We start from the raw sequence: 17018 nt of genomic DNA on the forward strand, positions 1-17018 counted from the left end.
TACTGGTGATTAGGGCAGAGGATTTGAACATAAGCAGGCTGCTGGCTATTTCTTCTGGCCAATTTAAATTGATTCATACAAGTCCTTTGTACCCCAGGGAAAGGGCAGAATAAATCCAAGTGAGTGAGACAGCTATGGCTACTCTCAGACGGAATAGTAGAAAAGAAGAGGGAGGACAGACTGGGCAGAGGGAATGCTCTAAGTATTGTAAAATTGGAGCTCTGAGCAGTCTAGCAGAAAAATATTGAAACTTCACCAGTAGGCTTCTGCATAGAAGCAGGGTCACCAGGAAAATTATTTCCAGGACTGACTGTGATATCTTTGGGTTAAAAAGGCTATGTAAATGGGAAGTATTCTTCATACCTGATCCCACAGGGAGCCATAGTGAGGAAACTCTTTTCCAATGGTATTTCAAAAGAGAGTAGATAACTCTTTGAGAATTCCAAAGCACTTCTGAACGTGCTGCATCAGAAAAGCTGCTAGTGTCAGCTAAACATTTTTTTTGGGATGGAAAAAAAATTGCCTTAGAATCATTCAAAGATGAGTGCTGTTATGAAAGCCTTTAGGTTTTCTATTTAGAGGGTAGACTAGGATGAGCTTTGGGGCACATCCTAAAGTATTCCTTTTCAAATCAGCTGACCCTGGTTGTGAAGCTCTCTCTGCTCTTTCTCACCTAGGATTGGGTAGTGCACAGGGTAAACCATGACAGGGCCATGTCTACAGCATCTCTATTCCATAAAGAAAGAAACTCCAAGTAAGGTTTCAGTGCATCCTCAACTCCATCTCCTAGTTGCCCAGGAAAATCCTTAGTATGCCACATCAGTTAATTTGGTGGCTCCCTCTCTGAAGGAGAAAGAAAAGCATTTATTTATCTAAGGGAAATAGAGACAGTGCCCTGCTGGCAACATTTTAACAAGGCCATTTCAATCCTCCCTGAACACAGGAAAACAATGCAACATTTCTCTAGCAAGAGAAAACAGCAACAATTTTATTTCGTTGGTTTGACTTGCTCTGCCCTAGAACATATGCAAAACATCCATCTGTCTCCTGAGTAGTAACACTCAATTTGTTAAAATTCATAGTAATAATGAAATGCGGCACTGATGCCTGGCACATTAGCTGAACAAATAAGGCCGACAAGCATGGCATATGTTGCAGAGACCAGCGGGTAAGTCCTCTAAGCCAAAGGATTTCTGTTATTGTCGTCTGGTAGGAAGTCTTAGTAGCTTACACAATGATTTACTGTTTTATAAAGTGTGGAATTCCACAAAAAAAAAAAAAAAAGTAAAACCAGTTTTCAACTATCACTCTCAATCAACTAAAAACAAACAAAGCCGACCCCTGTGAAGAGCAAGCTGTAGCAGCTACTTCTGAGCTGTCTTCCAGAAGACTAATGCTTTATAAACAGTCTTTCTCTGAAACTCAAGATTTCTTGAGAGACGCTGTCTGAGCATCACTTGGATAAATGCAATGTAACTAGAACTTAGTAAGGCCTCCTGAGGCTTTAGAATATGTTAAGATTCTCCAACTGATATGCAACTATAAAACCACCTGGACTTTCTTTTATATAGACTAGAAGGCATGTATGTGTCACAGAAATGCATACAGATATTCATCAGAAGATATTCACGTGATGGTTATTACAAACAGTATTTCTAGTAATCCCCAACTGAAAATGATCCAAGTGCCCTGAAACCGTAGAATAAATAAATAAATCATGACATAATTAAAAACATAATACCACACAAGAATGAACGATCTACAACTACCTGCAACAATATGAATGAATCTCACAAACTGTTGGTCAAAAGAGGCCAGACAGAAAGACATACATACCACAACATTTCATTTATTTAAAGTCAGAAAGAGGCAAAGGTAGTCTGTGCCCCAAGAACGCAGTGCCCTCTTTGGGGAGTGATTGGAAGACAACGTAAGTGGGGCTTTTGGGTGCTGACCAACCAAGCTCAGTTTCTTCATTAGGATGCTGAGTGAATTCAGTTTACGAAAACTCATTCAGCTACAATGTGCAAACGTGTGTGTGTGTGTGTGTGTTTATACAATACTCAAGTAAAAAGCAAAAAACGTAACAGGCCTGTATCTAGCTCATTCCTTGCTATTCCATGTCTGTTCACTGTCTCTAGTAAAGTAACTCCTATATCATTTCTTCACTGGCAGTCTTCAGACCTGTACGTTTTTTTTCTTTTTCCTTGTCTACTTAGCTCTTTATTTCTATCCATCAAACTTCATCTCTCCTTTCATTAATGGACTTTCACGTACTACTGCAGGCAGAAAACCTTTTAGATCAGCTTGGTAGCCTAAGAAATCTTCCAGTTTAGTAATTACTCCTTTTAAGTATGGTCTTCTAAGATTCTAGCATTTAAAGAGATAAGAATACTTCTTCACATACTTTAAACTTCCTAATAAGACAACACAGGCAACAAAATCTGATACATTTTAGCACGTGTAGTTGCAACTCTCTGATTTCAATGGCAATGCATACTGCTCCATGTCACCTGCAGATTTAAATTCTGTTGGAGTTCCTGTGTTTATGGAGAGCTCACTTAAAGGTGTGACATAGCTTAGTAACAGTGACACAGATGCTGTTTTACCTTCTGATTGTCTCTGGTTTCCTTTCCCTTAAAATAAAGAGCTTATTATTAATAATAGTTATTTCTGAACTACTGCTATTAATGCTGAAATGCCAGTTATCAGGTATTTATTTTGTGCCAGCCACTATAGTAAGAAATTTGCATGCACTGTCTCATTTGTTCTTTACAGTCTTATGAAGTAAGAGATGGTATTGCCCTCATTTTTCTGATGAAGCAACTCAAGTTCAGCAAGAAGAAATAACTTGCCTAAGATCAAACAACACGGCTTGATCTAAACCCAGGTGTTCTCATGTCAGAGCCCAAGTTTTCACCACTTTGAGCTCAAGTAGATTCATACTTAAGCACTAAAGATTGGCTCCATTCCTGTTTCTATTGCAGGCGTTGTTAGCAGGGTTAGAGCTGATAAATATTCCCTTTCTTTCTTTGCACTATGTTTGTTTGTAAACATTTTGAATCCACATCAAGGTTCTTCTGAGAGGTAAAGACTTCTATCTAAGAGGTAAAGACATTTACTGTAAGGAAGTAACCATCATTACCTATCACAATTTGTTTCTCCAGTGCCTAGAACTGTGATAGCTCCTTCTCTTCTCAAAACGCCAATGCCAAGAACGCCTTCAGCTCACCTGCAGCCCAGGAGTTGCCTTCCCTACTGATGGTCTACTGTACTCTTTGATCCAAGTCCCCAGTGACTCAGATACAATCTCTAGAGGAAATGGGAGGGTGCAAGTCATGCAAGCAAAAAACTTATTGATGTTTGGATAAAATCTGTGCACACAGTTCAATGTTATCACCGCAGAGATGCAATGATGAAAAACATACCTTTTTCGTAAGCCCACATCAAACATGTCTGCTCATCTTTTTCACCACTAGACCTGCTTGGATCACAAGCTACCAGATTCATATCGGCTCCATTATCCAGGAGGAACTGAACCAAGCGAATGTGACCATGGTAGCAAGCAGAGTGCAATCCTATAATAGAGTAGAATGAAAAGTGTGAAAGGAGAAAAGAGGAAAACTGAACCCCCATTTTCAAAAGACAGTCATTACCACATAATAACATTGTTGCCAGACATATAAAGCGAGGGTTGATTTCTTGGACAAATAATTAATTCTATCTTTGAGCAAACAAGACTTTCTTTAAGGAAAAGAAGTATCCTATTCTAGCTGATCTTCTATATAGACTACTTTTTGCTTAATACAACTTCTAGTATTTCTACATCCACTGCAATTATGAGAAGAAATGTTAGCATCTTTGCACAAATCAAAGAACAAAGACCACAAACACGTGTTTTTCTTGAGCAGCGAACCAAGGGCAAGGCAGTGTGGTCAGTCTGTTCCTGGTAAAGACCATCGTGGATGCACAGACTATAGATAATTTAGCACAATAATGAAACTGACCAAAGTCACTCTGCTTTTTATTGTCACCATGCACTATGAATTCTAAACCATGTCACTGATAAAATATTCCTCCTCACTGGGGTTGACTACTCCCACTGACACCCCCCACCCCCGCCCTTTGAGCACACGACTATTCTTGAGCACTGCTATGCATCAGAAAATGGTGACGCTCTCATCACAGTCTTACCTGTGTGCCCATCCCTTCCTTGGTGGTTGACGCTTATGACATTCTGATCAAGAAGAAATTTAACCAGGTCAATGCTCTTACCATAGGTACAAGCACTGGAAAAATACAACATAGGGAAATTAGAGAACCTCTGTTATGGGCTGAATGTTTGTCCCTCAAATTAATAGGTTGAAGCCCTAAGTCCCATAACCTTACAATGTGACTATATTTTAAAGAGGTACAATTTACAGAGGTAATTAAGTTAAAATGGAATGACTAGGGTGAGCCCTAATCAAATGTGACTGGTATCCTAATGCGAAGGGAAGATTAGTACACAGATGCACAGAGGGACAATCCAGTGAAGACAGGAGAAGGTAGCCATCTGCAATCCGAAGAGAAAGGCATCAGAAGAACCCAAACCTGACACCTTGACCTTGGATTTCCACCCTTCAGAACTTCATTTCACTAATCCTCTCATATAGACAATCTTCTGGAGGTGACAATAACCCTCTGATTATAGTTGGTTTCAATCTGTGTGCACAGAGTAGTAAAAAGATTTGAAAACTAGCCTGAGGGGTCAGCCTTAACAAGCATGACCTAATGGGGAAAGAGGACACTTAGTAACCGCACATATCAGTTCTTCCAATTGTCCCCCTCAGGGACGAATTCCACTCATCCACTTTGACTGGGGGCATGATCTGAAGAGTTCTTGCATTTGTTCTGTAACAGAGTGCATAGAAAACAGACAAAATATTTTGGTACTAGAACATGAAGATGTATATAAACAGGATGTGGAATTAGTTGGGTGTTTAATACATGATTTTCTAGCCATAAGACTCTTTGGCAAGTTACTTAGTTTTCTGGAGCCTCAATTTTCTCATTGGTAAAAGAGGGATAGTAAATCCAACTTCATAAAATGGTTATGAGGAGTAAATGCGATAATGGATGCCAATCATCCAGCATATATTTGCTGCTCCAAAAGTGGTAGTTTACTTCATCTCCCTTTTGGCTGACCTTTTTGGTTGATAAGAAAAATATGGAAATCCAAGTAAAATTTGACAAGTTGACGCCTGATACAGAAGCACAGGCTTAATTTTAGTTCAGTATGAAAAAAAAAATGAGACCCTCATTTCTATTATTTACCAGGGCAGTGCAAACACTGCATAAACAACATGTTAGTCTTGACTACATTTTTAGAGGTTGCAAACTAGCCAAAAAATCTGTAATATGATGGGTAAATGGTCTTACATTCAAGGTTTACTATATTTTTACTTTTATAAGCAAAACAATCTGTTAAAAGTGAGAGTTTTAAATTTGATGAAACATCTGCCTTCTTCTTGGACATTTTAGGGAGTCATGCCTCTGAGCTTCTAGCAAAATTTTCCCTCTTTCTTCCTTTCTACCATTCTCTCTCTCTCTCCCTGTCTCTCTGTCTCTGCCTCTCTCCTTCTTTCTTTGTTGCAACTTTTCCAAACCCAGCTGCTCCTTCAGTGTGCTTTTCCAGAGCACACTGTAAAGGACTCTCATGGATTCCTAGCAAGGAGCAAATGCCTTCTTAGGTATCTCAGTGGCCACCCTGACTAAGCTGTTACAGGCTGACAGATGGATGTCTTAGATAGGTAGATACATTTGTACATAAGGTTTAAGTGGTAAGGAAAAAATGTCACATTTGATGTTGATGAATTCTGGTAATGAGATTCTTGTCGGAGGAGGATTATGGGCACTGCCCCTTTTGGCAGCTTTCTGCAGAGTGAAGTGGAATAGAAGCAATATGCTTACAGATGTTGATGTGCTCGTTGCCTTGGCAACATCAGTCCCTGTCTCTGTGGCTGCTGCCAGGAAGGCAGCATCTGGCTCTGGCCCCATCTGTTGTACTGACTGCAGCATCTGCCTCTACCTTTTCTTCTGTGCATCTAGCTTAGGCTCCTTGTCCTCTGCCTCCCCTCTGCTCTTGCTCTCTGATTGTAACATCTGCCACTATTCATTCTTGCTTCATGTACACAACTGCAGGTGTCGTAGGGTGTTAGCTAAGTTTAGTGGCCATTGCACTTAAATATTCTTTTACCTGTGAAAAGCTGTCTCACTGAAGATGTTTTCTTTAGTCAGACTTTCTATTCCTGATATTTGGATGATTTCCTTGGCGACTTCAAATTTGCCATTGTAGCATGCCCTAGAGGTAAAGAAAATATTTTGAGCATAGTAAGAAGGTATACACAGTATAACTGGAGTCCCCGTGGAACTGCATATAATACTCACAGGTGCAAAGGGGTGTCTCCATAGATATTAACAACATGTGGCTGAACTTCTAAATCGGTCTGGAGCAGGTACTTCACAATATCGTGGTGCCCGAAGCGAGAACAGAAGTGGAGTGGGACGTGATCTTCATTGTCCTGAGCATTCACTGCCATCAGCAAGAAAGGAAAAGGTATGCTATCTGAAATCCTCTCTCTCTGCCTTCTCATGTGTAGTATCAGGGATTTTTCTAAGTGCCTCAGAGACTCCTGGAACTTGCCAATTAATGATAATAATAAATGAAATTAAGCACAACAATTTAAAAAGTTATAATTCTATTCTATAGCCATTTACCACATTAAGCAGGCTTTCTTCTAGCTCCCATAAATCTATAGAATGCATCTAGTCAAATCTGCCTTGCACAATGGAATAGTTCAGGAAACCATGAAGTATGTAAAAGGTACTCATGGCCTTATTTCCACAAGTATCTCCTTTCAAAGTGATCTCCCCCAGAAGATATTAAAAATTTCAGATGCTGGACAGAGCACAATTCACCCCCAATCTGGGCTCAATAGTTTAGGGTGGGGCCTAGCACTCTGTGTGTTTACAACGCTAGTTAGGAGGTTCTGACATCCCCCAACCTGAGAAATGTCCTACTAGGCACTATGAAATGACAAGCTTTAGAGTGAGGCAGACCCCGCTCATTGTATTACCTTAGACAGTGATCTAACATCCCGTTGTTCACTCCGGAGTGGACATTTGACCTTCTCTGTCCCATCCAGCCTTAGAACCTCTTCTGACAATCCCTATACTGAAAGTGCTGACTAGAGGCCAAGATCACGTCCTCTCACTGAGGCTGCCAATGTGCTTCCCAAGCCTCCTTTGCAGTTAGAGCACAGCATTAGTAGAGGGTGACCATGCATTCCAGTTTTGGCTTGTTATCCTAGCAGAGTTCTTAGCAGGGCCCTTTCACTTTTGACAGTGCCTGGTTGGACACTTTCCTATCGGCTCCTCCAACTGACACATTATATCAGACTCTAATGTCAGATCTGATGACACACAAAGGCTGAGTCTGTCCAATCTTGGCAACACAGCAGTGGTGGAGTAGCTCCAACTCAATTCCAGTGGTAGTGATTCCAGGAACAGACTGGATGCCAGAAACACAAGTATTGGGTTGTGTGTGTGTGTGTGTGTGTGTGTGCCTAGCAGGAGTGTCTTCGAAGGACTAGTTTTGCTGTGTAATTTTTGGACATCATTTCTTGCTGTGAGAATTCCAAACCCAGCTTTCTACCCTGTCCTAGGGAAGAGTCCGTGTGCTTACTGACATCCTTTAATACATCCCTTTTGTCCTTACATTAGCAGGATTTAGTTTTCAATTCTCACAAATAAGAACACTTGACTGACACATAGTCATTCCTTGACAACTGCTAAATGATCAGTTTGCACCAAGCACCGTGCTCAGTACTAGAGATACTGACTTCTTATCAGTAACAATGAATGTAACAATATTATTGTTGCTGCAGGAATGCTGAAAGGATTTGAAGGAGATCATTTCTGGAAAGTACCCAGCGTGATGCCTGTCACATAGTAGACACTTAATAAAGCAGTCTACCCTCCCTTTTTTCTAATTTCCCTCTTAGAAATTTGCTAAGTGCTAAGGCCAATAAGCTACAAATGCATAGAGTCTACACCCTCAGATGATTTACAACCTAGTTGAATAGTCAATAATTATAGGCCTGGAGTAGTAATAAATGAACACCAAACTGGTGTATTCTGGATCTGCTTTAGCACAATTTTTAAAGCTAAAAATAACTGGATCAACTGCTCTATAGCTGTTTGTTTACATTATTACTTTGTCCATCTGTACAGGGTGCATTATTCAAAATAGAAAATAATAGTCCTTAACAAGCCCCATTAATTCTCATTCTTAAATATAGCTGTAACAGAAATTACCCATAGACACAAAAGAATTGAAGGAAATAATTTTTCTTAAATGATGAATAGGAAGGGGGAAAAAAGCAAGATAATAGTTTATTTTTAAAAATGCAAATATAATCATCATTTAGCATTTAATGAAAATTGATTTAGGCTTTATAACCACTATATTTGTAGACAATGATTATTATTTTACTATCCTGCAAGATCTTAAGCCAAAGGGAAATCTTTAACAAAGTTACTGAACTCCTCCTCCCAAGGCTGTTACTGAAAAATAAACCTTTGAATCTTTTCTATTAATGAGTGGCTCAGAAGGACACACTTCCTTCAGAAGAATGCGCCTGGTTGTTTTGATTGTCTTCCTTTTAAAGATACTTTTCCTTTGTTCACATTCTGTTGAAAGCCAGGGAAAGTCAATAGCATGAGTCAATGCTTGAGAATAGTCGGGAGCCCAGGGCATCAGGAGGTCACGTAAGAGTTCTTGAGGTTCAGAGGAGACATTGTAAAGCAGAATGCAGCACAATATTCCATTAATTCATAATTTTCCTTTGGCCGTCCCTGACCCCACCCAACATTACTCTTCTCTAGTTGAATCAATACACTTCAAAGTAGATTATTTACTTGGTGAATTACCTGCAGTGGCCTAGATATTCTTCCCATCAAAGAAGATATAAATATCAACCAAAGTGACAAGCCAGGAAAAATCTGGATCAGACATGGGGTTTACATATATACATCTGTATTTCTGCTTCAGTCCTTGTGATATCTTGCTTTTGCCTTGGGCCAATTTGCAAAGAAAAAAATGTATGCATTATCATGTATCTTATCTGAGGAAAATTGAATGTATGAATGATATTCTATTTGCTCTAACTTAATACCTTATTGAGAGATTTAAATAAGAGAGAACTTCAAGCAAAGGAATACATGTAAGTCATTATCAGAAAATACATGGTGATTAGTCTTCTACTTTGAAGAGAGTATGTGTTCAGTAATGTCTTTTGAAAGAAAGATTGGAAGAGTGGGTAGGTAGATGGGTGCTACTTCTTGTTTCTTTCTGCTTATTGCTCTTAAAGATAAAATAAACATTTCCATATTAACTCAGCAATGTAAGCACATCCCACTAGCTCTCTAAAACAACTCCCAAGCGTGTCTTAAATAAACCTTTCAATAACAAATCTGCGTGATAGATCTGATAAGACATATTTTAAAAAATAAATTACTTCTCCTTACTGACCGTGCCCTAGAAATTTTTGTGACTTTCTCTAATACCTCATTCCACATTAAAATAATTACAGTATTCAACATTCAGGTGACAAACATTAATAAGTTTTGAATTTAAAATTTTCCATTTTTAACTTTATTAAAATCATAAATTGTAAGAACTGTATCTCTAGTTTCTTCTTGTGGAGTCTAGGAATATTTTGACCTTTTCAATCTCATTCAAAAAGCATCACATTTCTCCTTTTTCATTGCCCTGTGATGTACAAGGAAGAAGACTAGAGACTTAAAACATACATGACTAAATAGGTCAGTCTCCCGAGCACGCTGAACATGCTTTCAGAATCCCATTTTGGCTAATTCTGTAACCCGAATTTATTTTCATTTGTGACATTCTGTTACCACGGAAACATACAATAAATTCTAGATTTCAAATTGTGCTCTTCTGGGGTCATTCATTTACTCTTACCCTTGTGTCCATTAACCACAGGCAAGGTCCAGATCTAAAATAAATCATCTGGAGGCTTAGCTACATTTTGGAATAAGTGAACTCACTGGTAATAAATCTTGTGCAGTGTCCATTAGCACAAAAGATATTCTGGTTTATCCTCTGCAATTGGCTGAAGTGCAAGAGGGACTTCAGTATCAAATGTGTATTGGAAGAAAATAAAAATACTTAAAAATCTGAGTCATGTTGTCTCTTGATTTTTACATGATTGAGCAGGAGGCACATAGTGCTTGTGTGAGTCAGAAAGAAAATGTTAAAAATTGTATCATATGAGGCTGGTGTGTATGGGGAATACGGGCACAGTACACATTTCAGTGCCTTTTGTAGAAGAGTCCTTTGATCCTGGAGACATGCTGATCATAAATGACACTCATTTTGACACCACTGAGCTTTGGAGTTGTGCAGAGGAATAAAAAGCTGGGGTTGACACTGATAATAAAGGGAAAATGTGACTAGTTCTTGACCCCTTGGAAGAGCGAGGCAGTTTCAAAAACAATTATGTGTTCGGTGATTCAAATGGGTGTACCTCTGCCTATTCTAAACCAACAGAATCAAAGAGACTGCTTAAACAAGGTCCGAGGAACAGCGTTCCTTGCATCCTGACAACACAGGTTATTTATGATAATACCATAGAGAAGGTTCCTGAGTTATCGCATACTGGCTCAGAAAATGATACAAACTGTGTTTGTCAAACATTACCAAATAAGATGGCTCTGTTTCCAACATGGTAACAGAAATGTCCTAGCCTCTTGCCATTGTTGTCTCTGGGAGCCTTTGTGTTCTCCTTACATGTCGGTGAAAATATTGATTAGTTTTATTAACTGAGTATCAATCTAAATTTTGAAGCAAGGCAATGTCAGTTCTAGAGCTTTGACAACCTCGTGCTTTTGGAAATGTGCATCATTTCTGCTGCAAAGGCCAGCAGCTCTTACAGCTGGGCTTTTAATTAGGTCTCTTGGGGGTCAACGGAAGAATGCTGGATATGCCTGAGAGAATTTAACGACAAGATGTAACTCTGAGTGAATCTGTGTCAAAAAATAAAGTTTGTGAAAAAGAGAGGGAAAAAAAGAGAAAGGAATTCTTTTTCAATACTTTCAATCAATTTTCCAAAATTCATTTTATAATTAAAAAAAACAAAAAGTTGCAGGAAATCCTATTCTATTAACTGCATCTAAAATCTGTGTTTTCTACAGTTTATTTTTTCCCTCAACCAGATCACTCTAAGCGCTATTTCCATTAAAAATAACAGTAATATCAAATACTAAGTAGGATGTGGGGAGCAACAGGAACTCTCATGTGTAGCTGTGGGAGTGAAAAATTATATTTTGGAAAACTATCTGAAATTTCCTAAAAAAGTTATACATGAGCATACCCTTTGATCCAGCTATATACCCCCTACACACTCCCCCGAGAGAGATTAGGACATATATCCTCAAAAAGAATTGAATAAGAATGCTTCTGGCAGCTATATTCACAAAAGTCAAATACTAGAAACATTCAAACTTCCATTAAAGGGAGGATGGATAAACAAATTATGGAAAATTCACATAATCTTCAGTAGTAAAAAAAAAAAAAGAGCAAATTATGATTCATGCAACAACATGGATAAAAGTCAAAATCATCTTGTTGATCAAAAGAAGGCAGTTGCAAAATTATATTAACTTTAATAACAGAAAAAACTAACCTCTGGCAACAGAAGCCAGGATACTGACTACCTTGGTGGTGAAAGCTATTTACTAAAGTGGGCACAAAGGAATTTCCAGAGTTCAACTTTCCAGATAAAATATTTTCAACTTTCCAGATGAAAATATTCTGTATCTTCATCTAGGTGGCTTTTACAAAGGTGTATCCACAAGTAAATATTCACTTAAGTCAATATTCATTCAGATTCGAAAATTTTGCTATATGTAAATTTTACCACAATTAAAAAAAAAAAGATTAGTGAATAACAACAAGTGGGAATAATTTAATAAAACCCCTTTACTTTTACTGGAGCACCCAATACAGTAAGAGTTGAGCTAAACTATGTAAAGAAGGGTTAACATACACGTTTAATTAATACATTAAAAATAATAAATTATAACTTGTGGAACAAGTTAGTATATGAGTACAGGATTAATCAGCTTAAAGATTATCCTCTAGTAAACAAGTTAAGTAGAAGTAAAAAGTATATATAAATTGAGAGACAGCAAAGTTCTTCTACCATAATCTTACCATCTGCTTTGTGGCCTTCTTCCACCAGGAGTTTTGCAATCTGAAAGAATCCCTTTGCAGATGCTAGGTGGAGGGGCCTATCTCCAACTTCACCACTTACATTCACATCAGCACCAAATTTCAAAAGGAGGCGGGTTACCTAAAGGATCCATTCATTTGAAATTAGTAACAAATGTCAAACAATAAGGCAATACTTTTAGCAATATGGAAGAAGACATGTCATTAAGTCCTTATCTTAGATAACTTTTGCCTGAAAATAACAGAAAATCCTAACTCTGCCAGCCTAAACAATAAGGAATTTATTTTTATGTCAACTAACAAGAAATCCAAAACCGGGACAATTTCAGGTTTGGGTCTTCAGTGTACATAAATAGTCTTCTCTGAAGTCATCCATAATCTTCTCTGAACAATCTTTTCTAAAGTCTCCTTCTGGCCAAAGCCAGCACTGTTTCCTAGATTACTGATCTTCACAGCAACTCCATGCATAGGTCACCAACTGCCATCTTGCTACTGGCGTTCTGGGTCCTTTTCTGGATTTGTGAGTAAATGGGATATAGCTTCACTAGCCCTGAGCATTTTCCCAAACCAGCGGAGATTCACATCCAAAAGGCCAGAGAGAAATGAAGTAATCCACAACTTAGGAGCTTGCAGGGGTTGTTTCAGGTAATTTACGGGATTTCTTCAAAATATTTACCTATTCCCTTAGGAGCCTTCCAAATAATTTCTCTAAACCTGACATTGCCTCCCCTGGGAATTTCAGAAGTCATCACAGGGATCCCAAGAGATAAGTTAGGATGCACTTGTACCATTAAAACAACAGCTATGGGAGGACGCTTCAAATGTCTTGACCACTGAGGTTTCAGCATTAAGGTGGCAGCAAATAAATATATCATGGGGAAAAACCTTTCAAGAACGTGGCATACATTTGATAGCAATTCTAGGCAAAAAATTAGTTGGGTGGAATGTGGGGAGGCGTCCTATTGAGTGTCGTCGGTAAAGAACAAGGATTGGAAATCAGGCTTCTACTTATTGGTAATGTCATCTTGAATAAATCATTTGGCCTCTTGAAATTCAGTTTCTTTGTTGTTAAGATGGGAATGATATTAGTTCTACCTCACAGAGTTTTCATGAGAATTAAATAAGTTATCACACATGAAGCATTTAGAAAAGTGCCTGATCCTCAATAAACGATGGCAGAAGTGGTAGCACCAACGTGGAAAATGTGCATTTTACCCCTTGGTCGACTAATGGACAGACCGATACTTAATTCAGGAGAAATCTGAACAGTAGACATTTAGTCTCAAGAACTTTGCACTCCTAAGCAGATATTTCCACTTACAGACTTCATAAATTCTGATTATGTGACTTTATAATGGACAGATTTAAACTATCTTTGAAATCGATTGTCTATTAAGCACTATTATCATATACCTAGGAAATATTGCTCTCGGTACGAGACATCTACTCTTCCACTTAAAAATAAGTAAATAAACAAACGGCAAGGAACCTGGCACATTAGGCACATTTCTATATCGAATGCACCATTCTCCTGTCAGCATATTTCAGCCAATGACAATAGCGACCACAAATTACTTCCATGCTGCCTCTGCGCACAGAAAGTGAGTCTCTTATCATAAAAGGGCCCTCCACAGTTTAGCATAATTTTACAAGACTGTGACTATAAGCTCAGGGAAAGCAAACAAATTTAGCACTCCACACCACATGCATAGACGCTCTATGTTTCTGCTGGGTGATGAGGTTAATCATCCAAGAGGATGACACTACGAATCACATGCATTGGGCACATCCTGTCTGTGCCTGAAGTCAGGAAAGTTGGGAGTTTTTTCATCACCTGAGCTTTTTGGACTCCGTACTTTCAAAAGCACTTTCAGTGCACAGCTCTCCAGTGCACTCCAGTGCACTCTGAGCAGCACATCAATGAAATGAGCAATCTTCCCTAGCCATAGGTCACGCTTCACAGGTCTGAGAGTGTCCGGGCATATGCCAGTCAGCAAAGAAATAAAGGCACAATGACGAGAACAGCACAGAGACACAAGCAAGTTTGATTTTCAACCTGGGATCCTCAGGCAGTGCAACGGCATGACCTCTACGAAGGTAAAAAGGTGTGATTCTACTGCACAACTGAGTGAGACTAGAGATCTAGAGATATTAAATGAGGAAGAGTGAAAAAGAGATGTTAAAAGAGCAGCTAAGTTTTGGTTCTCCAATTGCATTTGTATTTCTGTTTTATTTGGTCCTATCGAGTTCCTTGGGTACAGCTAAAAGATGGTGTTTGAAAGCAGCACACAAAGATCTTGTCTTTCAATATGTTGATGCTTAAAATCAATGGACTTTGGGATGATAGCACCTGCCCTTGAATTCTAGCTCCACCACTTAAGTAAATGGCCTGGACTTCATGATCTGTCTCACTGGTAGAAGAGGGATAATAAAAGGCTCTTTGGTACAACAGAATGAATACAGGCTTTGGGATCAGACAGACCTGACTACGTATTCCAGCTCTTCTCCTTTCTGGCTGCGTGACTCTGGCATGCTACCTGACCTGAGTAAGCTCAATGTGCTTATCAGTGCGCAACGCTGATAAGGAGGGGCAAATAACAGCTAATTTTAGGACTGCGGCAAACTTAGGGAAAAAAAGAAGTCCACATAAAGGTCTTAACACAGTGCCTGTCCCATAATGTGAGCTCACTCATGTGGTAACTCTTACTAAGCTCATAAGGTTGTCATGAAGGTCAAATGAAATTATTTATTGAATAAAGATATATTGTTGACTTAAAAGTGTTCTATACATGTTATCATTTTATTACAGATTATCAAATTTTATAAATATGTACCTATTGTCCAACTATATATTTAAAGCAAATTATATATTTAAAGCACACTTAGTGATTATTTTTCAGTTTATCTAGGTTATTCCATATATTAGCTCCTCATTACCACTGTAGCAATTACCACAAAATTACTGGATTAAAACAACATTGTTAAAAAAAAAAAAAACAACATTGTTCTTATCTCACGGTTCTGGAGGTCAGAAGTCTAAAATCAAAGTGTTGGCAGGTTACATTCCCTCTGGAGGCTTTCATTTCTTACTCTTCCAGCTTCTGCTGGCCACCTGCATTCCTTAGGTTGTGGTGCCTTCTTGCATCGTTTTAATCTCTTGCTTCCATTGTCATATTTCCTATTACTCACTCCGATTTTATGGACCCTTGTCATTTCATCAGGTCCACCCAGATAATCTAGGATAATCTCTCCATTTCAAGATCTTTAACTTGGTCACATCTACAACGTCTCTTTTAAGGTCACATTCACAGGTTCCACAGATTAGAATGCAAACATATTTTGGTAGACATTTTTTAGCCTACCACATCCCAGATTAGCAGAAAAGAAGAAACCTAGATTCTGAAAGTCATTTCTTTTCAGAGAACTTTTGGAATGGCCTTTATGATTTGTTCTATTGTTACTGTCATTAGCATCATCACAGTGGCATTCATTACATTTATTGAGCAACTTGCCAAACATTTTAATTTTAATATCTCATGGTAACAGCAACCCTATGAGATAGGTACTATTAATGTTTTCTCCACTTTATATATCAAGAAACTGAGGGTCAGGGATATTATACAACATACACATGGTCAAAAAGCTAGACATTTTTTTCAAATTCAGGCTGATTCTTACGGCTGCACACTTAGCAGTATACTCTCCTGCCTCTTGTGTACTTTGTCAGTAAAAATGAATAACTCAGCAGCTGCAATGTTTCTGTGGATCTGCAAAAGCTCCACAAGGGTGGAACTGATGAGGAAGACGGCAAAAATAATTCAAAAGATACCTTAAATATCCTTTCTTTGAAGCTAGGACAGTTCAAGAAAAGCCTAGAGCACTTAAGTAATCCCCCAGGCTTTGGAAATGCTACTGACTTACCTGTTCGTGCCCATAGTGTGCTGCGATGTGCAGCGGAGTGAAAAACACTGCGTCTTGAACGTTGACATTAGCTCCATGTTGCAGCAGCACGTCAGCAGCCTGGACAAGAACGAGAGTTGGGTTAGGAGACTCACCGGGGACATCTGCCCATCGAAGTTCATTTTACAACCATAATGCACAGCTGTTCTTTGGGAGTCACATCCTACAACACAATTTTCTTCCCTCTCCCGTCTCTGAAAATTGCAATGGCTTGCTTTGGCCTAGAAAATAAAAACCAACCCCCTTACTATGGCATTCAAGGCCCTCTCAATCTGATGGCATCCTTTTAAATGGATTTCCCATAACTCTCTTTCATAAAGCCAATTGTATGATTGAACTGCACTCCATTTCCTGCTGTTCTGAGTCTTTGTTCATTATTTCCTCTGTCAGAATTTCTCTTCTGCCCAATCTACGGATGTCCAAACCCAAGCTAAATGCCATCTCCTCCAAGATTTCTTTAATTTTCCTTCCTCTGTTGCCAACCAAGTTGCTGAAATTAAGTCTACCTTCTTTTTAAATCTCATATAACTTTCATGCCATTTAGAACACTTAACATGTACGTGCATGCTTTTCCATCCCCCCTAAAGAACAAATTCTTTAAGGATAAAGAGAATATCAAATTCGTCTTTACAATCCTACCCTGGCATGTTGCCATGGAAACAGTAATTATTCAATAAGCACTTGTTGCATGAATGAATGAACAAGTGGGGAAGAAAAGAAAAAAACCTACCAGGAGCTATTGACTGACCCTTCAGATTTC

General features: G+C 38.7%; 1 protein-coding gene across 1 annotated transcript in view; it reads right to left on the bottom strand.

Moving 5' to 3' along the window:
• Positions 1-17018, bottom strand: part of TNNI3K (TNNI3 interacting kinase) — a 258488-nt gene that overhangs the window by 161190 nt on the left and 80280 nt on the right. The window contains exons 6-11 of the mRNA XM_010989036.3: positions 16220-16318; positions 12281-12419; positions 6430-6574; positions 6239-6343; positions 4195-4289; positions 3429-3578 (exon numbers count right to left, since the gene is read on the bottom strand). Coding sequence (XP_010987338.1) covers positions 3429-3578; positions 4195-4289; positions 6239-6343; positions 6430-6574; positions 12281-12419; positions 16220-16318 — 733 coding nt within the window. The remainder of the gene's footprint in view (positions 1-3428; positions 3579-4194; positions 4290-6238; positions 6344-6429; positions 6575-12280; positions 12420-16219; positions 16319-17018) is intronic.

The sequence above is a fragment of the Camelus dromedarius genome, chromosome 14, assembly GCF_036321535.1.
Source record: "Camelus dromedarius isolate mCamDro1 chromosome 14, mCamDro1.pat, whole genome shotgun sequence".
NCBI classification, from domain to species: domain Eukaryota; kingdom Metazoa; phylum Chordata; class Mammalia; order Artiodactyla; family Camelidae; genus Camelus; species Camelus dromedarius.